Genomic DNA, 25171 nt, shown 5'->3' with positions numbered 1-25171 from the left:
TGCCGCAAAGTTAACCAATTTGCCGGTAATAGTAAACCTGATTCTGATTTTGTGGAGGGTGGGAATCTGCCCAAACACGTGCACAGGCACTCATAAGGAAGGAATACCTGGAATGAGCTGCTGGAGGATATGGTTGAGGCAGATACAATAACAATTTTTAAAGAGATACTTGTACATGATATGAACAGTTTAGCGGCTAAACTTTAGCAGGATATGGGCTAAACATGGCAAATGGCTTTAACGGGAATCTTTGGTCGGTATGGACCATTTTCCGTGATGTTCTGACTCCATGAAACTACTTGTTTTGCGTTTTTAGCGTTGTAAGTATTCAAAAAGATGACGGGAAAATATTGCTGAGGGAACAGAAACTGTAGAGATAATTCACAAACCTGACCAGAACTTCATCTACATCAAAAGGTCATTTTGCTGTATTGTTTTCGTGAAGTAAAAAGAAAAAATGGGGAAATATTCAGATCAGCGGCGCCCGCGATCAGTGAGAAACATTTCAGTTCAATGATATTTTGAGTTGCATTTGACATTTGGGGACAAAACGAAAGAAAAAGAGAAAGGAGCTGTGCTCTGGTTTTTATCGAGTTTCCGGATAAGAAAAAGGCGGGGTTCCAATCACCTCAGTGGGCTCCCTCCCCTCGAGGTAAACGTTTCATGTTATCACCTTCCACGGAGCCTGCCGCCGGTCTGGGTGCTACCACCTCTGGATCCCATCGCGTATCGAATTTCTCCACCCATCCGCCGCATTTCGGATGGGACTGTGCGGCCACCGTTGCCGCTGACGAGCCGGGAAGGGAAGATGGCGTAAACCCGATCTGTTGTGCCAGTCTACGGTCCGGGTCGAAGCTCTTTACACGCCAGGGACACCGGCACACGGTTCTAGACCGGGGCCCCGTAAACCCGGCGGACACCAGAAAACGGTGCAGGACCGGCAGCGCGACAAGCCCCGGCACAGCACGATGTCCTCACGGAGCCTGCGGAAGTTGCGCGGGGAACGGGTACAGGAGCCACTGTGCCTCCCTGTGGAGCGGGGAGAGGAGGAAGAGGAGCTGCCGCTGGAGCACACCCCGCTCCGCAAACAGCGGCGGAAAAAGAAACAGAAGGCGGCGGCTGGCGACTTGTACCGAGCGGTGAGTGGAAGCGGGCTAGATATGGTCGGAATTGCGGGGTCTAGAACGGAGAATAGAAGTTATTGTTGGGGTATCGGTTAAATGGACCTGTTTCTTCGGTGGTACTGTCTTGAGAATTGTAGCTTAAAGGTTTGAGAATCAAGAGGCAAATCATCCATTTGTGGGACGTCCACTCTTTGAGCTGCTACGATTTTCACGTTACTGTCCAGTTGAAATTCCCTGGTCAATATTGATTCTCAGGGTGCAAGGGTGAGGACTTGGGTTTTACCAGGACTTACTGACGCCACACTCGGCCAAAGGTTGGTTCGATTTCAAGGTCAGTTACGTCTCATTTCTGGAATTCGGTTTTTTTTTGGTTCATGTTTGGACCAATTGTGAATGGATTTGGAGTCCATTGATGCAGGCTAAAGCCAAACTGGGAATTTGTGTGTAGGTCATTTGTGAGAAAATGCCACTTCATAAGTGAGTGATAGAGACTGATACAGTGGTAATTAGCCAAACTGGATTTACTCTGTACTTTTTCTGGGCTGGACGTAGCTGGGTAGCTTTCCATATTGTTCAGTCGGTATCAGTGTTGTAAGTGGAACGGATTGATCAAATCAATTCAAACTGAGGTGCAACTGGATCTGGAATGAAAAGCTGCACTGATAAAGCTGCTTTGTCATCTAGTCCCATGCATTTTGCTGTTTCAAATATGTCGCATTCTTGATGTCATGTGATGTGAATCGAATTGTCTAAAGCATGAATTCCCTGATGACGTGGATCTTGGAAGAAGCTCTGGCTGACCACAATTGCAAATGCCCTCAGCCGTGGCTGTCGTGTTAAGCTCCACCACCACTGATGATGGGAATGTTGCTGGGTACTCCTCCCATCAGTACTTTAATAGGCCACCATTTAGGGCTGGATAAGGCTGCAGTCCATTTAGAGATGCGACTTGGAATGGACCCCTCTAGTCCTTCGAGCTGCACTGTCCAACAACGCCAATTTAACCCTAACCTGACCACAGGACAGTTTACAATGGTCAGTGAAACTATCCTGTATGCATTTGGGCTGTGGGAGGAAACGGGTGGGCGCGGGGGGAGAGGATGTACAGAGACGCCTTACTGAGGATGCTGGGACTGAACTCCAAACTCCGATGCCCTGAGCTGTAATAACATCGCACCAACCCCTATGCTGCTGTGGTGCTTATATACATCTTCCCTCTGGTCTGCTTAGCCTAGGATCGCTTAGCTCAGTCTACTTCATTATTCACTACACTTCTAGTTGCCCCAACTGTGCCTGCTTGCCTTCCTCATTGAACTGAGAGATATTGCTAGACCATGAGGTTACAGGCAGATAACAAACGGAAGAACTGCAGTTGCTGGAAATCTGAAATAAGAACAGAAAATGATGGAGCATTCAGGAGAGAGAAATAGATTTTGAAGATCATTCATCATAACTGGAAAAAAGTATCAATTAAAAAGATCAATTTTAAGTTGGAGAAGAGAGAGAGGTGGGGAGAATAAAGGGGAGGTCTTTGTCAGCAGAATGAATGGCATAAGTGGTCATGTTGCTGAAAGAAGGTGATGAACATGTCTGGAGGAGATTTAAACAGGACAAGAGATAAAATGCTAAAATAGGAGTACTATTTTCATTCCTGGGATGAAGGAGTTGTGCTTTCAGAGGCCCTTTGGTGCTCTCAATCAATGCCATGTGTCAGGAACCCATCCACCCTAGTCCCTTGTTAATCCTATTTTATTCTCTTCCATTCCTAACAACTGTTCCCACTACCACCCCAAAGATTCTACCACTCACCTATACACTGAAGTCATTTTACAGTGGCCACCTAACCTTCCATTCTATAGGTTGTCAGAAGGAAGCCCACACACTCACGGGGGAAATGCAAATTCCGTTCAGACTGTAGTGGAGCTCTGAAGCAGCAGGTCTACCAGCCATGGCACCATGAGGAAAGATAGTGCAAGGTGGCTTGATTTCTTTTGAAGTGTAGAAGAATAAATTTCTTCAGCTATTTACCAGAATAGATGAGTGAGGATATAACCCCCAGAGACAAAGGACATCTACTTAAGACTGAGATGATGAAAAATTTCCTCTCTCAGGTTGTGAAATTTTGTTTAAGATAATAAGAGGCTTTATTTATGCTATATGTTAGACTTAGCTTGGAGCATTGTTTCAAGATTGCCACTAACTGAAAAGTCCTGAAGAATAAATTTGGAATAGGGTTGCTAGCAGCTTGTTAAAAAGTGGCTATCTGCAGCAAATATTGAATTGACTTGTTTCTGACAAACAGGATGTCAAAAAAAGCCCAAATTAATTTCACAATACTTGTTAATAATTATTAAAGTCTAATTATGGACGTAATTAGCCAACTCTTACTGTTGCCATGTCCTTCTACATTTGGAGGCTTATTTCAGTTTGTTCTTGTAAATAAATCAAATTGCAACTTTGAGTTGATACAATCAGGAATACATTCATCTGACTTTGGAATCTGTTCCTGAATACTCGGTTTACATTTCACCAACTGTAGTTTGTCACTAATTGAAGCCTACAGTACATTGTGAGCAACTGAGGCATTAAAATTCAGGACCTTAAGAGAAATAATGCGGTAAAAGGACTTGGCTGCTGTTTGGCTAGCATGGGAAGTGGCCTAAAATTGCAGACTGGACTGTGTGATTCTGGCCCATTAAACCCGGTGACCATGAATGCAGCAAATGTAGGTCTTGCTCTTAGAAATGTATTTATCATTTAAGTAAAGTGGAAATCATCAGTATACCATATACTTGGAATGGGAAGATCAACATATCTCTCGAATTAAATTTTCAGTTTTTATTTCTGTAGCTTAGTGAAATTGATGTTGAGAAAGATGAAGCTTTTGAGGAACATTCAACAGAAGAACCAAATAAAATAAACTTGACGCTCGAGGACACTTTGCCTGAGGTAGATGATCAAACTGAAGCTACAGAAGAAAATAAAGAACTAGACAAGAAAACTGATCAATTAGAAAATAAACTTGATGCCTCACAGGTAAATTCTTGCATTGAATTGTGCTACAATTTAATACATTTATTGTGGATGTGTGCTTTGCTCTTTATTTGTGATTTCTAAAGGAGATGTAGGGATTATATTAGATTATGAAGACATGCCGGCCTCTTTTATTGTCATTTAGTAATGCATGCATTAAGAAATGATACAATATTTCCTCTGGTGTGATATCACAAAACACCTTTGTGGTGTTCACCTTTGTAGAAGCACAGCTGTTACTGCAAAATAGCTTAAATATAATTGAATTCACTCTTTATGGTACACAAGATCAAAATGCTCTTTCTCGGTTTTCATTTTTGCAATTTTAATTGTAGCTGATGGATGCTTATGTATATTCTGGTACATTGTTGTGATGTTGGCGCGTGGTCAAGTGGTTAAGGCGTTATTCTAGCGATCTGAAGGTTGCTAGTTCGAGCCTTGGCTGAGGCAGCGTGTTGTGTCCTTGAACAAGGCACTTAACTACACATTGCTCTGCGACGACACTGGTGCCACACTGTATGGGTCCTAATGCCCTTCCCTTGGACAACGTCGGTGCTGTGGAGAGGGGAGACTTGCAGCATTGGCAACTGCTGGTCTTCCATACAACCTTGCCCAGGCCTGCGCCCTGGAAATCTTCGAAGGCGCAAATCCATGGTCTCATGAGACTAACAGATGCCTATTGTTCTGATATCCTGCAATATAATTAGCCCAGCCAGGTCATTGGTCAAGTAATTCCCATCTAGAAAGAGGTGAGAATTGTAAATAAATTTTATTTCCTTGTAAATATTTGTATTATATTACAAATATATTTCAACCCATCCCTTTTGCTATTTAAATGGCTGAATTCCTGAGTTGTATTAAAGAGATGGATCATATTTTTCAAGAAAGTTTTTTTTTGGTTCCTAGCCAAATTCCAACAACAAACCAAAACGGAAAAAAAAGAAAAAGAAAAGCCGGAATAATGGCCCTAATCCCCAGGTGAGAAACTTGTACTACAATTCTGTTACTACAAATAACCAATTTCTGTAAAAACTTATTAAGTGTTTCATCAAAAGGATAGAGACAACTTCTTGATCAAAATTAATCTATTCTGATCCTAGTTATCTTCAATGAGGTGCCAGATCTGAATGGTCCTCCTTTCTGTTTACATTTTTTTAAAGTTTTGTTGACCAGAATATGCATACTTATAAAAGTGTTTGATCTGTTTCTCAGGAAAGTGCTGCTGATGACATTGATAGCATTCTGCAAGAAATTCAGGGGCCCAACGGTTTCCATTACCAAACTCGCAGTCTTAGTGCAGAAACAAGACCACTGTTGTGTGTTGAACATAGGTAAGAAATGAAAACATCTTTTATCATATGGGGTCTGTAGGCTTAATTTTCATCTGCTAACATTTTGATAGATTAGAAGCATCAAGTTTTGTCTTGCCATGTCTCTTAATAAAATTACTGCTGATGGTCAGATTGTTTCATTAAATTTGGCTATAGGCTAATTCAGGCTTACTTGTCATGGAATTATTGATTCAAGGTTTGGCATTTGTGGAGATTGAGCACAAATCTAAGTTTGCACTGCCATGCAGTACTGGGAAAAGTTTACAACAGGACATCATGCACTTACTCAGATTGCTCTATCAAACACACCTCACTATTTGAAGAAGACGAGAACCATTATTAATATTTATCTTTCAACTAGTACTCAGATTATTTTCTATGTTCATAAGATAGAATTTCTATGTGAAATTTTCCTAAATTAAACTTTTTAAAAATTAATGATCAGTGAGCACCTACAGTATTCTGAACTCATAAATATTTCTAACCTGGTGTTTTACAGTATTATTTTATTAAGTTGTAAATTTGTTTTAGGAATCTGAATCCAGAGACTGAACTGAAGAGGTATTTTGGGGCCCGAGCTGTGCTTGGAGAACAAAGGTTAGCTCGTGAATTAGATAAGTATTTTCAATTAACTGATGGCCATTATCTTAAATCTATTTAAGTTGTGGCAGAGTAAGATATAATCATACTTTACCCATTGAAGTAATATTTATGGTCTACTCCATACACCTTTGAGTAGTTCGGATAAATGGCAAAATTGAGGTTTTGGGTTCCGCATGAGTTGTCTTGGAGTCTCTGTACTATTTGTCCAAGAGTTCTTCAGAACTTGAAGCTTTCTGCACTTACTTTTTTTCAATTGAGCTTTTAAACTTTTTAGGGCAACGCACAAAATGCTGGAGGAACTCAGCAGGCCTGGCAGCACCTATGGACTTCTCTATAGAAGCTGCCTGGCCTGCTGTGTTCCTCCAGCATTTTGTGTGTGTTGCTTCGGATTTCCAGCATCTGCAGATTTTCTCATGTTTGTTTTAAACTTTTTATATCAGATTAAGGCAGCGGCATCGCCAGTTGCACAGGAGTACATGGCTCACAACACAAAAAGATGGTTGGCCACGGTTTGTTAAAACAGGTACATATAGATGCCTAATAACTCTTAGTACAAAGTGTCTGGTTTAATTGCTCCAATGCCTTCATAATGCAGCAATGTTTTGAGCTAATTCAGCAAGGGGATGTTAAAACAGTAACATGCAATGATAGACACTATTGGGGGGGGGGGAGGAAACCCAACACTTTCAGGATAATGCAAGATTTCCTGGTCAGTAGCATTTGCTGCTGACTTTAATGTAAAACATTAACGTGATCTTTCCTGTATCAATCAGGCTAAACGATGGAAGATGTTTTTGTTTGGGTTCTTTGATACCATGCTTTGTGTGGCCATCAAAATAACATCATATGAAATGAATCAGGACCCTCCAACAAAATCACAAAGGTTCAGAGTAACATACATCAAAGTTGCTGGTGAACGCAGCAGGCCAAGCAGCATCTATAGGAAGAGGCGCAGTCGACGTTTCAGGCCGAGACCCTTCGTCAGGACTAACTGAAGGAAGAGTGAGTAAGGGATTTGAAAGCTGGAGGGGGAGGGGGAGATGCAAAATGATAGGAGAAGACAGGAGGGGGAGGGATAGAGCCGAGAGCTGGACAGGTGATAGGCAAAAGGAGATACGAGAGGATCATGGGACAGGAGGTCTGGGAAGAAAGACGGGGGGGGGTGACCCAGAGGATGGGCAAGAGGTATATTCAGAGGGACAGAGGGAGAAAAAGGAGAGTGAGAGAAAGAATGTGTGCATAAAAATGAGTAACAGCTGGGGTACGAGGGGGAGGTGGGGCCTAGCGGAAGTTAGAGAAGTCAATGTTCATGCCATCAGGTTGGAGGCTACCCAGACGGAATATAAGGTGTTGTTCCTCCAACCTGAGTGTGGCTTCATCTTTACAGTAGAGGAGGCCGTGGATAGACATGTCAGAATGGGAATGGGATGTGGAATTAAAATGTGTGGCCACTGGGAGATCCTGCTTTCTCTGGCGGACAGAGCGTAGATGTTCAGCAAAGCGGTCTCCCAGTCTGCGTCGGGTCTCACCAATATATAAAAGGCCACATCGGGAGCACCGGACGCAGTATATCACCCCAGTCGACTCACAGGTGAAGTGATGCCTCACCTGGAAGGACTGTTTGGGGCCCTGAATGGTGGTAAGGGAGGAAGTGTAAGGGCATGTGTAGCACTTGTTCCGCTAACACGGACAAGTGCCAGGAGGGAGATCAGTGGGGAGGGATGGGGGGGACGAATGGACAAGGGAGTTGTGTAGGGAGCGATCCCTGTGGAATGCAGAGAGAGCGGGGGAGGGAAAGTAGAGGGGGGAGGGAATGCAGAGAGAGTGGGAGCGGGATCCCACCACTAAGCACATCTTTCCCTCCCCCCCTCTCTCTGCATTCCGCAGGGATCGCTCCCTACACAACTCCCTTGTCCATTCGTCCCCCCCATCCCTCCCCACTGATCTCCCTCCTGGCACTTATCCGTGTAAGCGGAACAAGTGCTACACATGCCCTTACACTTCCTCCCTTACCACCATTCAGGGCCCCAAACAGTCCTTCCAGGTGAGGCATCACTTCACCTGTGAGTCGACTGGGGTGATATACTGCGTCTGGTGCTCCCGATGTGGCCTTTTATATATTGGTGAGACCCGACGCAGACTGGGAGACCGCTTTGCTGAACATCTACGCTCTGTCTGCCAGAGAAAGCAGGATCTCCCAGTGGCCACACATTTTAATTCCACATCCCATTCCCATTCTGACATGTCTATCCACGGCCTCCTCTACTGTAAAGATGAAGCCACACTCAGGTTGGAGGAACAACACCTTATATTCCGTCTGGGTAGCCTCCAACCTGATGGCATGAACATTGACTTCTCTAACTTCCGCTAGGCCCCACCTCCCCCTCGTACCCCAGCTGTTACTCATTTTTATGCACACATTCTTTCTCTCACTCTCCTTTTTCTCCCTCTGTCCCTCTGAATATACCTCTTGCCCATCCTCTGGGTCACCCCCCCCCGTCTTTCTTCCCGGACCTCCTGTCCCATGATCCTCTCGTATACCCTTTTGCCTATCACCTGTCCAGCTCTTGGCTCTATCCCTCCCCCTCCTGTCTTCTCCTATCATTTTGCATCTCCCCCTCCCCCTCCAGCTTTCAAATCCCTTACTCACTCTTCCTTCAGTTAGTCCTGACGAAGGGTCTCGGCCTGAAACGTCGATTGCGCCTCTTCCTATAGATGCTGCTTGGCCTGCTGCATTCACCAGCAACTTTGATGTATGTTGCTTGAATTTCCAGCATCTGCAGAATTCCTGTTGTTAAGGTTCAGAGTGTTTGGATCATGAACTTTTAAAAGACATTTTTTAAAAAGCCTAAAAATCTATTACGAGATTTAGATACCATATTTCAAAAATATTTTAAACACAGTAACTCATGATAAAGTCTTTTGTAATGACTTTGTAAATCAACAAGTTATCTTGGTCCCTTGCAACAATTCTGACATTAAAGTCTTTACTGTCTATGGGAAAAATCTCATTGTATCTCCTTAGACCTAGAGCAAAATCTTTAGCCAGCTTATTTCCATTACTAATTATTAGTCATTATAAATTCTTGCTTGTTGAATTCTGTATTGATTACTGTACATTACAACATTTAAAAAAAAAGAATGTGTGAAAATTCCATCAGTAACTTCAGGATTCCCATGTCACGGCAGGAATACAATGAAATTCTGGAGCTTCTATCACTTCCCTTAAATAATAAAAGCAACGTTGATGGTTTTAATGTCGGTGCACCTACAAAATCTGGCCAATGCTTTATGTTTGGTTAATCCTTCCTCTCTTCTTTATATCTCATACACAAAGGTTTTATTTTAACAACATATGAAGTGCATCGTATTTTATGTTGTTTTACTATTATCTTTGGCTTCCAAAGTTGGTATTCAACTTCTGCTTTGCAATGTACAGGAATTTCTATGCAATTGTTGGAGACAAAGGGAGGAGCCCAATATTTCACCTTTGAACACAGCCGTGATTATCAGCAGACTCAGTTCAAGTTCTTAGATGCCGTCAATTCTATGGATCCAAATAACATTTTGGTAAGCTGTGAAATGACTAGTAAAAAGTTAATTACGTGCCAATTAAGTCGCTTGTTCAATGTAAGAATGGAAAACCAATTATAATTAACTTCTTAGTTAAAGCATCCTTTGTGGACCAAATTCATGTATCCATTAATTTTTAAAGCAAATTGTGCAGTAATATTTTGTAAATAGATTGTTTTGTAAATCTGAAGTTCCTCTAGTCAAAATATCCTTATGTTTTGCGCATAGTTCTGGCAAGTCATAGAGACGTACAGCCCAGAAACAGGCCTTTTGGCCATCTTGTCCATGCTGAATTAGTAGTAGTATCTAATCAATAAGGCCTATATAATTTTACCTATTTCACGTAGGCCCACATTGTGTTTTTTTTTAAGAATGAAATCTATAAACCTTTGAAATTGCAAAGATTTGAGTATCTTCCATTCTTGTCCTACATTTTGCATCCCTGTTCTTTGTTCATGATGTATGACATTCATTAAAATGGACACGAGCTGGATTCACCACTAAATCAAGTTATCATTAACAATGGCATTTTATACCCTGGAATTCTTATAAATAGAAGTTGCAAACCTTTATCAATATATTTAATCACCTGATTTACTCTCCCCCAACTCAAGGTTCTGCTCCAGGTCAACCCGCATCATATTGACTCATTATTGCAATTGAGTGACATATGTCAGATGCAAGAGGATCACGAAATGGCACGTGACTTAATTGGTAAGAATCCCTCCTCAATTTCTGAGTAGAGCAGTAAGCGCATATCCATTGAAATATTTAGTCCATTGCCATCATCAGTAATTTTTCCTTTTTTTCTAACAAATTGTGACCCAGCACTTGAGTCTGACCTGCAGTATCAAGAACCTATCTCAGACTGTTTCTTAGGATCATTTCCTTCCTTAGCATTTTCCGTTTAAAGTGGAGTTGGAACGAGTTGCTTATTTGAATTTCAAATATACAAAGATAATTATTAGCTTAGTTGTCTTCTAAATTTTGTAATGTTATAAATGATGGGGAATAACTTTGCTGCATGTGATGTAACTTGGATAAGTTTATTTCTTCCCAAATTATTGGAAAATTTTGATGTTTTAAGCTGTAGTTGATCATTACAAATGGACAATTCAAATGCCTAAAGTTGCTTTTCTTTAATAAATTAATGTAATCACTGTTTAAAGTGTATGTCAATCAGAATCTGTTTTAATATCACTGGCATACAATATGCCTTGAAATTTGTTTTGTGGCAGCAGTACGTTTCAATACATAACAAAAAACTATAAATTACAATAGGAAGTATATATTAAAAATAAATAAGTAGGGCAAAAACAGAGCATAGAAAAAATGATGTGTTGTTCATAGATTCATTGTCCGTTCAGAACTCTGGCAGCAGAGGGGCAAGGGGTATAGTGAGGGGGACAGAGGGAGAAAAAGGAGAGTGAGAGAAAGAATGTGTGTATATAAATAAAAAACGGATGGGGTAGGAGGGGGAGGTGGGGCATTAGTGGAAGTTTGAGAAGTCAATGTTCATGCCATCAGGTTGGAGGCTACCCAGAAGGAATATGAAGTGTTTTGTTTCTCCAACCTGAGTGTGGCTTCATCTTTACAGTAGAGGAGGCCGTGGATAGACATGTCAGAATGGGAATGGAACGTGCAATTAAAATGTGTGGCCGCTGGGAGATCCTGCTTTCTCTGGAGGACAGAGCGTAGGTGTTCAGCAAAGCAGTCTCCCAGTCTGCGTCAGGTCTCGCCAATATATAAAAGGCCACATCGGGAGCACCGGACGCAGTATATCACCCCAGCCGACTCACAGGTGAAGTGTCGCCTCACCTGGAAGGACTGTCTGGGGCCCTGAATGGTGGTAAGGGAGGAAGTGTAAGGGCATGTGTAGCACTTGTTCTGCTTACAAGGATAAGTGCCAGGAGGGAGATCGGTGGGGAGGGATGGGGGGGACGAATGGACAAGGGAGTCACATTGGGAGCGATCCCTGCGGAAAGCAGAGTGGGGGGAGGGACAGATGTGCTTAGTGGTGGGATCCCGTTGGAGGTGGCAGAAGTTATGGAGAATTATATGTTGGACCCGGAGGCTGGTGGGGTAGTAGGTGAGGACAAGGGGAACCCTATTCCTAGTGGGGTGGCAGGAGGATGGAGTGAGAGCAGATGTGCAATGGGGGAGATGCATTTGAGAGCAGAGTTGATGGTGGAAGAAGGGAAGCCCCTTTCTTTAAAAAGGACATCTCCTCGCCCTGGAATGAAAAGCCTCATCCTGAGAGTAGATGCAGCGGAGACAGAGGAATTGCGAGAAGGGGATGGCATTTTTGCAAGAGACAGGGTAGGAAGAGGAATAGGCCAGACAGCTGTGAGAGTCAGTAGGCTCATAGTAGACATCAGTAGACTCCCATGTCCTTTCGTCCCCCCCATCCCTCCCCACCGATCTCCCTCCTGGCACTTATCCTTGTAAGCGGAACAAATGCTACACATACCCTTACACTTCCTCCCTTACCACCATTCAGGGCCCCAGACAGTCCTTCCAGGTGAGGCGACACTTCACCTGTGAGTCGGCTGGGGTGATATACTGCGTCTGGTGCTCCCGATATGGCCTTCTATATATTGGCTAGACCCAACGCAGACTGGGAGATCATTTCGCTGAACACCTACACTCTGTCTTTAAGAGGTTGGTTATGACTAGACTGAACTCCTGCCTCAGCAAGGACCTGGATCCATTGCAATTTGCCTATCGTCACAATAGATCAATGGCAGATGCAATCTCAATGGCTCTCCACATGGCTTTAGACCACCTAGACAACACAAACACCTACGTCAGGATGCTGTTCATCAACTATAGCTCAGCATTTAATACCATCATTCCCACAATCCTGATCAAGAAGTTGCAGAACCTGGGCCTCTGTACCTCCCTCTGCAATTGGATCCTCGACTTCCTAACCAGAAGATCACAGTCTGTGCGGATTGTGATAACATATCCTCCTCACTGACGATCAGCACTGGCACACCTCGGGTGTGTGCTTAGCCCACTGCTCTACTCTCTGTATACACATGACTCTGTGGCTAGGCATAGCTCAAATACCATCTACAACTTTGCTGACGATACAACCATTCTTGGTAGAATCTCAGGTGGTGAAGAGAGGGCATACAGGAGTGAGATACGCCAACTAGTGGGAAGGTGCCGCAGCAACAACCTGGCACTCAATGTCAGTAAGACGAAAGAGCTGATTGTGGACTGCAGGAAGGGTAAGATGAAGGAACACATACCAATCTGCATAGAGGGATCAGAAGTGGAGAGAGTGAGCAGCTTCAAGTTCCTCGGTATCAAGATCTCTGAGGATCTAACCTGGTCCCAACATAACAACGTAGTCATAAAGAAGGCAAGACAGTGGCTATACTTTATTAGGAGTTTGAAGAGATTTGGCATGTCAACAAATACACATATAAAGTTCTATAGTTGTACCATGGAGAGCATTCTGACTGGCTGCATCACTGTCTGGTATGGAGGGGCTACTGCACAGGACCGAAAGAAGCTGCAGAAGGTTGTAAATCTAGTCAGCCTACAAAGTGCCAAGCCATCTTTCGGGAGCGGTGTCTCAGAAAGGCAGCATCCATTATTATGGACCTCCAGCACCCAGGGCATGCCCTTTTCTCACTGTTACCATCAGGTAGGAGGTACAGAAACCTGAAGGCACACACTCAGCGATTCAGGAACAGCTTCTTCCCCTCTGCCATCCGATTCCTAAATGGGCATTGAAGGTTTGGACACTACCTCACTTTTAATATACGGTATTTCTGTTTTTGCACATTTAAAAAAATCTATTCAATATACATATTTGATTTGTTTATTGTTATCCTTTATTTATTATTTTTTCCCTGCTAAGTTATGTATTGCTTTGAACTGCTGCTGCTGTTAACAAGTTTCATGACACATGCCAGTGATAATAAACCTGTAAATCTATATTTGAAAAGCTGAGATGTTTTATCAAGCTTTTCTTCTATCTCTCTCCTCAATTTAGAAAAAGCACTTTACTGTTTTGAAAGTGCATTTCACCCTTCATTTAGCTTGACCAGTGGAAATAGCCGATTGGATTATCGACGAGCTGAAAATAGGTATGTATAATTCTTGCTCACACGTCATATTTAATCTTTAAATTTCTGTGGTGGGTAAGGGTCTTGTTTTGTGCTGTTGTCTTGTGTTGTTCTGCTGGATTTGTGGGCATGCTGTGTTGTTCCTGGAATATGTGGTATCCCATCCTTGGGTGTGTTGGTTGAAAATGCAAAATACACATTTTACTGTATGCTTCGATGTACAAAACTGAAACTGGATCAAAGTAGCAGGCGGTTGATCTGTCTAGAGCGGAGTGGGCAATATCACCACCCCCTGGGGGCAGTGGGAGTTTCTAACAAGGCATTGGGGGCTGCTTGGTAGTAAAGAGGGAAGCTCAGGGATTACAGACTTAATTTAAGAAAGGAATTACTTATTATAAGCGGTTGATGCTCAGTGCCTCATAATTGATCAAAACGATCATGTAATTACCTCATTTCCCACTTACCCAGCATTCTTTTTAACTTTGCTCAAAGCGTGTTATAATTGTTGAAAAGCAATGTAATACTTCTGTATTTAACACCTCACGAGGAAACTGGACTGAAGAAATCGTGTTATTTCCAGGCCTGGCCCTCGCATTATTGCCATTCACTATTATAGTACAGTGTTAGCTAATGCTATTCCCGTACTCTAATCACACTGTGACGCATTTCCTGTGAAATTAGGGTAAGGCGTTCAGTGAGGTAAAATAATCTGCCATTTCGAATGGTCTTGACTGCATTTCTCTGGCTTATTACCCAACTGAGCTATTGCTTTCCCCTTTATTGGTTGTAGCTCTTGCGTTGGCATTAAAACAATAGGCAATTGACTGTGGTTGTTAATCTGTAACGAAGATGGCAGAAACAGACCAAACGAAATAGAAGTGTAGACAGTATGGTGTGAAGTGTCTGAAATATGGATTTATACCAGCACCAAGCAGCCAATTATCAGTTATGTGAAAAGCTTTTTTCAAGTGAGGCAATGAAACTATTCTGTCTCCCTGAACATTTGAAGAGAATACACTCTGGCAAAACAAACAAGAGCTTGGCTTATTTTCAGTCATTTTGTGAAAGCTTTCAGGAACAGCAAAATATGCTTGTCAGCACTTCACAAGAAAATAGTGATGGTTTATGTGCTTCATACAGCATTTCATTGCTAAGTCTGGTAAGCCCCCCATACAGTTGGAGAAGAATGGATTCTGCCAGCAGTAAGGGAAGTTCTGAGTACAGATTTGCATAAGTCACCAGACCATGATTAAAGTATTTCCACTTAGCAACACCTCTGTTCAAAGGCGAATAGATGAAATGTCTGAGAATGTGGAAGACACATTGTGCAACATACTTAGGTCAACAGAATTCATTCTGTAGTTGTATGAGTCAACTAAGGGTAGAAAGACCCTAATGGGAGTTATCTACAGGCCCCCAAACAGTAGTCTGGATGTAGGGTGTAAGTTGAATCAACAGTTAAAATTGGCATGTTGCAAAGGTAATGCTACAGTTGTTATGGGGGACTACAACATGCAGGTAGACTGGAGGAATCAGGTTGGTGCTGGACCCCAAGAAAGGGAGTTTGTGGAGTCCCTCTGAGATGGATTCTTAGAACAGCTTGTACTGGAGCCTACCAGAGAGAACGCAATTCTAGATTTAGTGTTGTGCAATGAACCGGATTTGATCAGGGACCTCGAGGTAAAGGAGCCATTAGGAGGTAGTGACCATAATATGATAAATTTTAATCTACAGTTTGAGAGGGAGAAGGGAAATTTGGAAGTGCCAGTAGTACAGTTGAACAAAGGGAACTATGGTGCTATGAGGGAGGAGCTGGCCAAAGTTCAATGGAACAATACCCTAGCAGGGATGACGGTGGAACAGCAATGGCAAGTGTTTCTGGGAATAATGCAGAAGGTGCAGGATCAGTTCGTTCCAAAGAGGAAGAAAGATCCTAAGGGGAGGCCGTGGCTGACAAGGGAAGTAATGGACAGTATAAAAATAAAAGAGAAGTATAACATAGCAAAGACTGGTGGGAAGCCGGAGGATTGGGAAACTTTTAAAGAGCAACAGAAGGTAACTAAAAGGGCAATATGCGGAGAAAAAATAAGGAACGAGGGTAAACTAGCCAAGAATATAAAGGAGGATAGTAAAAGCTGCTTTAAGTATGTGAAAAGGAAAAAATAGTTAAGACCAAAATTGGGCCCTTGAAGACAGAAACGAGTGAATTTATTATGGGGAACAAGGAAATGGCAGATGAGTTGAACAGGTTCTTTGGATCTGTCTTCACTAGGGAAGACACAAGCAATCTCCCAGATGTGATAGTGGCCAAAGGACCTAGGGTAATGGATGAATTGAAGGAAATTTATATTATGCAGGAAATGGTGTTGGAGAGGCTGTTGGGTCTGAAGGCTGATAAGTCCCTGGGACCTGATGGTCTGCATCCCAGGGTACTTAAGGAGGTGGCTTTAGAAATCGTGGATGCATTGGAAATCATTTTCCAGTGTTCTATAGATTCAGGATCAGTTCCTGTGGATTGGAGGGTGGCTAATGTTGTCCCTCTCTTCAAGAAGGGAGGATGAGAGAAAACAGGGAATTATAGACCGGTTAGCCTGACGTTGGTGGTGGGAAAGATGCTGGAGTCAATTATAAAAGATGAAATTATGACACATCTGGATAGCAGTAACAGGATCGGTCTGAGTCAGCATGGATTTGCGAAGGGGAAGTCGTGCTTGACTGATCTTCTGGAATTTTTTTGAGGATGTAACTATGAAAATGGACAAGGGAGAGCCAGAGGATGTAGTGTACCTGGACTTTCAGAAAGCCTTTGATAAAGTCCCACATAGGAGATCAGTGGGCAAAATTAGGGCACATGGTATTGGGGGCAGGGTACTGACATGGATTGAAAATTGGCTGGCTGACAGGAAACAAAGAGTAGCGATTAATGGGTCCCTTTTGGTATGGCAGGTGGTGACCAGTGGGGTATCGCAGGGTTCAGTGCTGGGACCGCAGCTGTTTACAATATATATTAATGATTTAGATGAGGGAATTAAAAGTAACATTAGCAAATTTGCCGATGACACAAAGCTGGGTGGCAGTGTGAAATGTGAGGAGGATGTTATGAGAATGCAGGGTGACTTGGACAGGCTGGGTAAGTGGGCACATGCATGGCAGATGCAGTTTAATGTGGATAAATGTGAGATTATCCACTTTGGTGCTAAGAACAGGAAGGCAGGTTATTATCTAAATGGAGTCAAGTTAGGAAAAGGGGAACTACAACGAGATCTAGGTGTTCTTATACATCAGTCACTGAAAGCAAGCATGCAAGTACAGCAGGCTGTGAAGAAAGCTAATGGCATGCTGGCCTTCATAACAAGGGGAATTGAGTATAAGAGCAAAGAGGTCCTTCTGCAGCTGTGCAGGGCCCTGGTGAGACCACACCTGGAGTACTGTGTGCAGTTTTGGTCTCCAAATTTGAGGAAGGACATTCTTGCTATTGAGGGAGTGCAGCATAGGTTCACAAGGTTAATTCCCAGGATGGCAGGACTGTCATATGCCGAAAGATTGGAGCGACTGGGCTTGTATACTCTGGAATTTAGAAGGCTGAGAGGGTATCTTATTGAAACATATAAGATTATTAATAGATTGGACACGCTGGAGGCAGGAACCATGTTCCTGCTGATGGGTGAGTCCAGAACCAGAGGCCACAGTTTGAGAATAAGGGGTAGGCCATTTAGAACGGAGTTGAGAATAAACTTTTTCACCCAGAGAGTGGTGGATGTATGGAATGCTCTGCCCCAGAAGGCTGTGGAGGCCAAGTCTCTGGATTCTTTCAAGAAAGAGATGAATAGAGCTCTTAAAGATAGCGGAATCAAAGGTTATGGGGATAAGGCAGGAATTGGATACTGATTGTGGATGATCAGTCATGATCACAGTGAATGGCGGTGCTGGCTCGAAGGGCCGAATGGCCTACTCCTGCACCTATTGTCTATTATTGTCTATTGCCAGGCAAGGAATCTTTGCTTCTTGGTAATGTTCACTTCATCAAAGATGAAAGCATGCTTCGAAAGTTGTTATTTGCAAGGGGACTAGAAGCAGATACGAAAGAGTCAATATTTCAGGTTGTTGCACAATTTTTCAAAGAGAAGTACATTATGCTCACCAGCATTCTTGTTGTGCAACAGATGGGGCACCATCAATGAAGGGACTTCATGGGGTTATTACTTTCTTGAAAAAAAGCTATAACTAATATATTTCTCATTTACTGTATAATTCACAGATAACATCTTGTTAAAAATAAATGTAAATGATTAGCCTACACAGATCATTAAATACTGTTATCACAGCCATAAATAAAATTAAGTCTCATCCTCTCAATTTTTGGCTACTTCAAGAACTGTGTATCAAGAATGATGAACAGTTTGAACATTTGCTGTTACACAGAGATGGCTCTTGGAAGGAAACTGCTTGAGATGCTTTTATGCCCTTTTTGAAACTGTTAGAATTTTTTGTAGACTTCATTCAGTAGACAACTCAGAGTATTAGGTACGGTATTGCTTATTTCATGGAATTGTTAACAAAGTTTATTGAAATCAGTCTTTAATTACAAGGAAATTATGTGAATCTTATCAGTCAAATCAGTTGTCTCCACTTTTCTGCCCAAGTTATTTAAGTGGAACATTGGCTGTCATGACCTTTTCCAATTTCTGAGCCTCTCTGAGTTGGAAGAGAAAGGAAGAATATCATGTGACCTTCAACTGTATTGTGCCCACCTGGGTGAGCTGCATAAAGACATGTCAGAGAGATTTCAGGATCTTCTCTCAATCCAAATTTCAGTCATTCCTGAACACTTCCAATGAGGAATTAACAGGAAAGATAGAGAAGCAACTGATCTCACTACAAAATAGCTTTGAGCTGAAGGTAAGGTTAAAGAATATCATATCAAGAGTTTTGGTTGCAAAAAGAAATTTCTGGACACTATCCTGCACTGTGGAAAAAGGCAAAGATTTTTTTTTTTGCCTTTCCAACATCATATTTACTGGAGTGCAGTTTGAGTGTAGTGACCTTCTTTCATAGCAATGAAACAGTCTGTATTACTGAACGTGGGGATCTGAGACGACTCCTGAGTGATATTCAGCCTGATGTTCAGAAGCTGATATCACTGCACCAAGTCCGTCCATCTCATTGAAAGGTGAAACAGCAATGAAGTAGTGAACAGTGAGACTACTAATGTATGCACTAAGATTGTTGATGAAAATTGTTTTACTATCATTAAATGAAGAAATAATTTTATTTGTAGATTTAAATGTGTTTGAATAAATTTTGCAATTATTTATCACTGCTTTGAATTTTCAGTTGCTATTTTCTTTCACTGTGCATCGTAAATCAAAATTCTCTGTAAATTTTATGTAATGGCCAGAAAGGGAGAGGGGGCGCTGGGGATGTGGCCTGGGAGTCAAGGCAAGGGGCAGTAACCTAAAAAAATTTGGGAACTACTATTCTAAGTTTAACAGCATTTTTTTGCACTTCTTCCAATTTAGTGTATTATAATTAGTGTTCTCAAAGTGATCACCTCCGTTCTGAATAACTGCATGACTGCTGTTTTCCTCCAGCAGATTTTATTGTTGCATCACTGCTTTACAGTTCAATTCTCTAGGTCACTCTGAGCTCCCAGTTTAATACAGATTCTCCCCTCTCTATACGTATATAGGTCGTTCTTCCTTGCACTATACAAGCATATGATATTTTTGGAGAAAAGAGGCTGTCCTCGCACAGCACTGGAGTTTTGTAAACTTATCCGCAGGTAGGAATCCTGAGTCATTTGTTGATTTGTGTGCCCTGTGATAACTTTGTAATCCTTTTCAGGATGAAATATTAATTGAGGGAAAGGATAACCAAACAAAGTTTATTTTAGGATAGAGCAAATATAAAACTCTACAGAATTACTCGTCTCCTGTAATCATTTTATTCCGCAGTACTAAATTGTGTTCAATGGCATCAAACTGGGAAGCAAATTAACTTTAATTGTCACATAATAAGTCAATCTGTTGTGATTTAAATGAATGAGTACATTGCTGGGAAACATTAATGGGCACTACTTATGAACAATTACCAGGAATTATGGCTTCAGTATGTTGCACTGAATCAGAATAAAGTCTAATTCACAATACCCATTTCCACAGTCTGGACCCTGAGAGAGATCCACTATGTGCTCTGTTGATGATCGATGTACTAGCATTGCGGGCACGAGAGTATGCTTTTCTGATTCGGCTCTATGAGGAATGGGAGGTGAGAATTTTTAACTATTCATTTGCTTGTTACAAATTTGGTATATTAGAAATAACAAAAATCAGGTTATGAGACTGGAGTGGTTTGGCAAACTGTTTTAACTTTTATTTCACTGAACTACCTTATGTCTGATCAAGAGGTTGACTGTGTTTAAGTGCAATTCTGTGGATGCTATGCAGCCCTGTTGGTTAGTTGCCAGGATATGAGCGTCGGCAGAATTCTGAATACTTGGAGTATTACAGATGGTTTTATTCTGCCTTCACACAGCATTTACTTTTCACTCCCTAGTTAGCATGAGCATAGAACAGTACAGGCCCTTCAGCCCACGATGTATTGATGACCTTTTAGCCTAGTTTAAGCTCAAGTTAACCCTTCCCTCCCACATAGGCCTCTATTTTTCTATGATCTATGTGTCTATATAAGATATCCCTAAAAAGTCCGCCTCTGTCACCATTCCCGACAGCACGTTCCATACACCCTCTATTCCTAAAAACTTGCCTTGACATCTCCCACCCCCCCCCCCATACTTTCCTCCCATCACTTCAAAATTATGCTCCCTCGAATTAGCCATTCCCACCCTGGAAAGAAGTCTCTGGCTGTCCACTTGATCTGTGCCTCTTATTATCTTGTACACTTCTATTGTCCACATGACTACTGTCCAGTGGCCCTGACCTCATACATCATGAAGACCCTAGAGAAGCTGGTCCTGACTCTCTTCCAACCCCTGGTCAGATCAGCCCTCAATCCCCTGCAGTTTGCCTGCCAGGAGCACACTGGAGCCAACGATGCTGTCATCTACCTGGTGAACAGAGCCTACTCCCATTTGGGTAAGCAGGGCAGCACTGTGAGGATCATGTTTTATTTTGATTTCTCAGATGCTTTCCATACTAAAGCATGCTGAAGGAAAAGCTCTGTTCAGGGCAGGCTGGCACTTCCATTGTATCCTGGACTACCTGACTGGCAAACCACAGTTTGTGTGGCTTCAGAGCTGTGTGTCAGACATGGCTGTAAGCATCACTGGGGCCCCACAGGGGACTGTATTGGTTCCCTTCCTGTTTACCCTGTGAACCTCAGACTTTAGATACAACACTGAATTATGTCATCTGCAGAAATTCTCTGATGACTCAGCAATAGTTGAGTGTATAAAAGGAGGATGGGAGGATGATTACAGGGCCCTGGTGAAGTACTTTGTCACATGATGCAAGCTAAACCATCTGCAGTTCAACATCAGTAAGATAGACGGTGATGGACTTTAGGAAGACGAAGCCTGCACTGCTTCCTGTTAATATTGATGGTGAGGACGCGGATGTGGTGAGGACCTACAAGTACCTGGGGGTGCACCTGGATGATAGACTTGAGTGGAGCACCAACACAGAGGCTGCGTACAAGAAGGACCAGAATCACCTGTTCCTGAGGAGACAGGTCCTCTGCAGTATGCAAGCCTCTCCTTCACATGTTCTACCAGCCTCTCGTAGCCAGTACAATCTTCAGTGTGGTGTCGTGCTGGGGCAATGGCATCAACATGGGTGATTAGGAAGGAGTCAACCTGGACACACTGGGGGCTGTGGTAGCACAAAGGACCCTATGGAAAATCATGGCAATTTTGGACAATGTTTCTTACCCTCTGCATACCATCTTGGCTGAACAGAGGACCACTTTTAGTAACAGACTAAAACAACTGTGCTGCTCCAAAGAGCACTATATGAGGTCATTCTTGCCCTTGGCCATTAGGCTCTATAATGAGTCAACCTATAACTGGGGAAGTGATGATTCCCTCCTGTTAGTTTGTTTGAGACAACTTATTTTTTATTCTTTCTTTCTTCTAATATTTGTATATCTGTGCATTTGTAATGCTACTGTGACACTGTAATTCCTTTGGGATCTATCTATCAGTCAAGTCACCTCTCATCCTCCTTTGCTCCAAGGAGAAAAGCCTTAGCTTGCTCAACCTATCCTCATAAAACATGCTCTTCCAATCCAGGCAGCTTCCTGATAAATCTCTGCATCCTCTTCCACGTCCTTCCTATTATGAAGATTGTGAATAATAGGTAACTTTTTATACCCAGCTATTTCACCCTATTCTTAACTCAGAAAAGAATGAAAAAGGATCTAGTGTTTTCCCGGCATACATGACGGATAAACTGTTCTCAGCTTCCAGCTGGGTACAGGTATCGATTTTAATTGGTGTTCCACTGATGAAGATGGCAGAGCCTGTCAGTTAAAATTGATAACTGTACTCGGCTGGAAGCCCAGGAAGAGTGTATTCGTCAGGTAAGAATGCTTTGTAGAACTCTTGCTCCATTTAGAAACAAGGCACTTGAGCAGAGCAGAAAGATGCTAAACAGAACAAGTTGAATGCTTGAACTTAACTTTGTACCAACAATAATTTCACAAGAACAACATAGGTATAGATACAAGTCATGTGTTGCAGCTTAATTAACTTGCATATACTGTATAACAATGTTTTGCCCAGTGAATGGAAGCTTACAGCATTGTTTGTTATAATGTACTGATGTATGTAGTGTTTTAGGATTGGAAGATCATGAGCATTAGTCTAGTTAAGGACATTGTCCTAATTAAAACAACAGATCAGCATTGAGGCCTAGTGACTACAGAAAAAGTAAATTAACCTCAGAATTAGTAGTAATCTCGTATTTCTTTCTGCTGTCTCTCAGTTCCATTTGAATCTGTCTCAGCTTCCAAATTTTGCATTCTCCATTCCACTGGCCTATTATCATCTTAGTCAACAGGAAGATCTTTCAGAAGTGGAGTCCGCTCAAAAGCTGGAACGAGCTAACCATCTGATACAAAAGGCTCTCATTGTGTTTCCAAGTGGTAAGTAGCCTTAATACTTCAACAGAGGATTTGTTTAGCAGTGAAATCTTTCTTTATCATGTCTGTGTTTGTTTTGAAGAAAGACTTGTGACAAATTACAGACATTATGTATGCATGCCAGTCTTCAACACTTGTTGTTTTAAATGGTGAGCAGAAAGATTTGGAGTGAAAATATCTATCGTTTGTTTATATAGAGCTCAGTATTCATAGAAAGACAGGATGAAAGTGAATTTTGTTCGGAAATTAGTAGGTTGGTATTTTCTTTATTATCACTATCATATGCATTTTGTAAATGTGAATGTGAGTCTGGGGGGAAAAAAAATCACCTATTTTCTTCCACCTACCCAAAAAAAAAGACCTGGAGATCTATTCTGGGACTTTGCTTCTGTTTACAATCATTTGATTACACCCTGAGTTGACTAAACTACAGATTGTTTTCATTGCTAATTGCTAAGAAAAAATAGGAGAGTAAAGCATCACCATTAAATGACCTCAGCAAGTAGGATCAAGGAGAGCACTAAAACATTTTTACATCAATAAGAAGCAAGAAGCTAGCTAAGGAAAGAGCAAGACAGTGAGGCACCAAGGTGTAATCGATGAGCCAGGGAATACAGAAAGACCGTGAATGAACAGTTCTCATCATTAATCTCCAGAGAGGTGGACATGGAGGCTGGAGAGGTGAGGGAGCGTACACTAATATTCACAGTCAACGTGGACAAAGTGGGCTGAAGTTGCCTGTTTCTGTGCTGTACAATTTTACTAATTTGCAATTATAATGGGGAAAATGTCTGTTTTGCATCTACCACCTTATAATGCAATTACCATTGACATTTCAGAATTACAGCACAAATGAACTTTAGAACTGTAATGTATTGCTACTTCAAGGGTTCTTGCAGTGAGGTAGGCAGGATGGACCTCACATACACAGATACAGAATTGCTGAATCTAATGGAATGCTAACTAGAGACTACATTTAAAACGATGGACATGTGAACATTTGACATTCATTGATATTTCATACTCCATTAATAGAACTGATTTTCAGTTGAATAAAATTCAAAATATTTTAATTAAAACAATGTTTGACCTAACACCAATTTAGTGGTCAGTTTCTGCAAGTGATTTCTTCTGAAAATTTCTGAAGGGAAGCCTTAGTTTATGTTTACTGTTTGGGTCATTAAAGGAGGGTGTGTGTGGCCTCCGTCGGTCGTGGTCGACCATGGGTACTGCGCCTCTGGTAGTCACTGGGAGTGACCTCTCCAGGGCGCAAGCCAGGGCAGAATTGATGCAGAGATCCGTCTGTTGCCCATGCAGTGGGACCCCCCCCCCCCCATGCTGCTGACAGGTCCAAAGGAATGACGGAAGTCGATACAGTTTGGTGCTAGCAGCATCACTGGAGTTGCCGTGCCGGTGCTGGGTACAGCAGTCAGCTGCCTTTGGGACTCCAACTCCGGATTTTTCCTCGGGGTTTACTCCCAAAGCCTTTCCCGTGAGCGGGTATGGCTGTAAGGCAGCGGAGGTTTGAAATCGTTGTTTCCCTCTCCTAGATGAGCTACCCTCCGTGGTTAATGAGCCCCATCTGCCCGGAGCAACTGGTTTTATGGCGCCAGTGGCCTGCCTTTGCCCCTTCTCCTGTCAGTGAGAACAGCTCCGCCGGGCATAAGAACTATGCCACACGTGAAGGCCAGGAGTTGGACTTGGTTGTCAGAGGCTGTTTGAGACGCATGCCATGAAGAGCAATTGTGTAGCAGTGGGAGCTCATCCCCACTACCACCCTTGAGCTATGACTACCTTTGGAGCCTAAGGAGGGTAATACAATGCTTAGTGGGCCCTTTAATGGAAAACGATTCCAATTAATGTCAGCTTTAGGAAGAGCAATTTTGGTAATGTAGAGGTTTCATAAATTTTTTGACAAAATCATTGCTGTAAATAAACTGAGAATAGTGAATAACTTTTTAGGAAGTTTCATTAACTTCCTAAAAAAACAGATTTTTCACATGAATTAGAATGTGATGATCAGATCTTTTAGAAGCCAAAGATGTTGGTATTCAGAAGTACCTTAATGCCATTATAGATGAAACACTGAAAGTTAACAAAAATGTATAGCAAGTTATTGGAAAGACAAATGGTATGTTGACCTTTATTGCAAGGGAATTTTGCAAGAGGAAAGTAGTCTTAATTCAAGTATATAGGACTTTGGTGAGATAGCATCTAATATATTGTGTAGAGGTTTTAGAAATTAGAGATTAGCTTTTTTTGTCAGATGTACATGGAAATATACAGTGAAATGTGTCATTTGCATCAGTGACCAGCACAGTCCGGG

At 42.2% G+C, this 25171-nt stretch overlaps 1 protein-coding gene across 1 annotated transcript in view; it reads left to right on the top strand.

Annotated features, from left to right (window-relative positions):
• The first annotated feature begins 697 nt into the window (after positions 1-697).
• Positions 698-25171, top strand: part of tcf25 (transcription factor 25 (basic helix-loop-helix)) — a 44995-nt gene continuing 20521 nt past the window's right edge. Inside the window, exons 1-12 of the mRNA XM_063067028.1 lie at positions 698-1139; positions 3975-4160; positions 5064-5135; positions 5370-5488; positions 6020-6085; positions 6532-6614; positions 9531-9661; positions 10279-10378; positions 13674-13767; positions 19436-19528; positions 19908-20013; positions 22689-22848. Of these exons, the coding sequence (XP_062923098.1) occupies positions 969-1139; positions 3975-4160; positions 5064-5135; positions 5370-5488; positions 6020-6085; positions 6532-6614; positions 9531-9661; positions 10279-10378; positions 13674-13767; positions 19436-19528; positions 19908-20013; positions 22689-22848 (1381 nt within the window). The 5' untranslated portion in view covers positions 698-968. The remainder of the gene's footprint in view (positions 1140-3974; positions 4161-5063; positions 5136-5369; positions 5489-6019; positions 6086-6531; positions 6615-9530; positions 9662-10278; positions 10379-13673; positions 13768-19435; positions 19529-19907; positions 20014-22688; positions 22849-25171) is intronic.

Source organism: Mobula hypostoma, chromosome 14 (assembly GCF_963921235.1).
Source record: "Mobula hypostoma chromosome 14, sMobHyp1.1, whole genome shotgun sequence".
NCBI lineage: Eukaryota > Metazoa > Chordata > Chondrichthyes > Myliobatiformes > Myliobatidae > Mobula > Mobula hypostoma.
The sequence above is the reverse complement of the archived record's forward strand: the minus strand, read 5'-3'. Positions and strand labels throughout refer to the sequence as shown.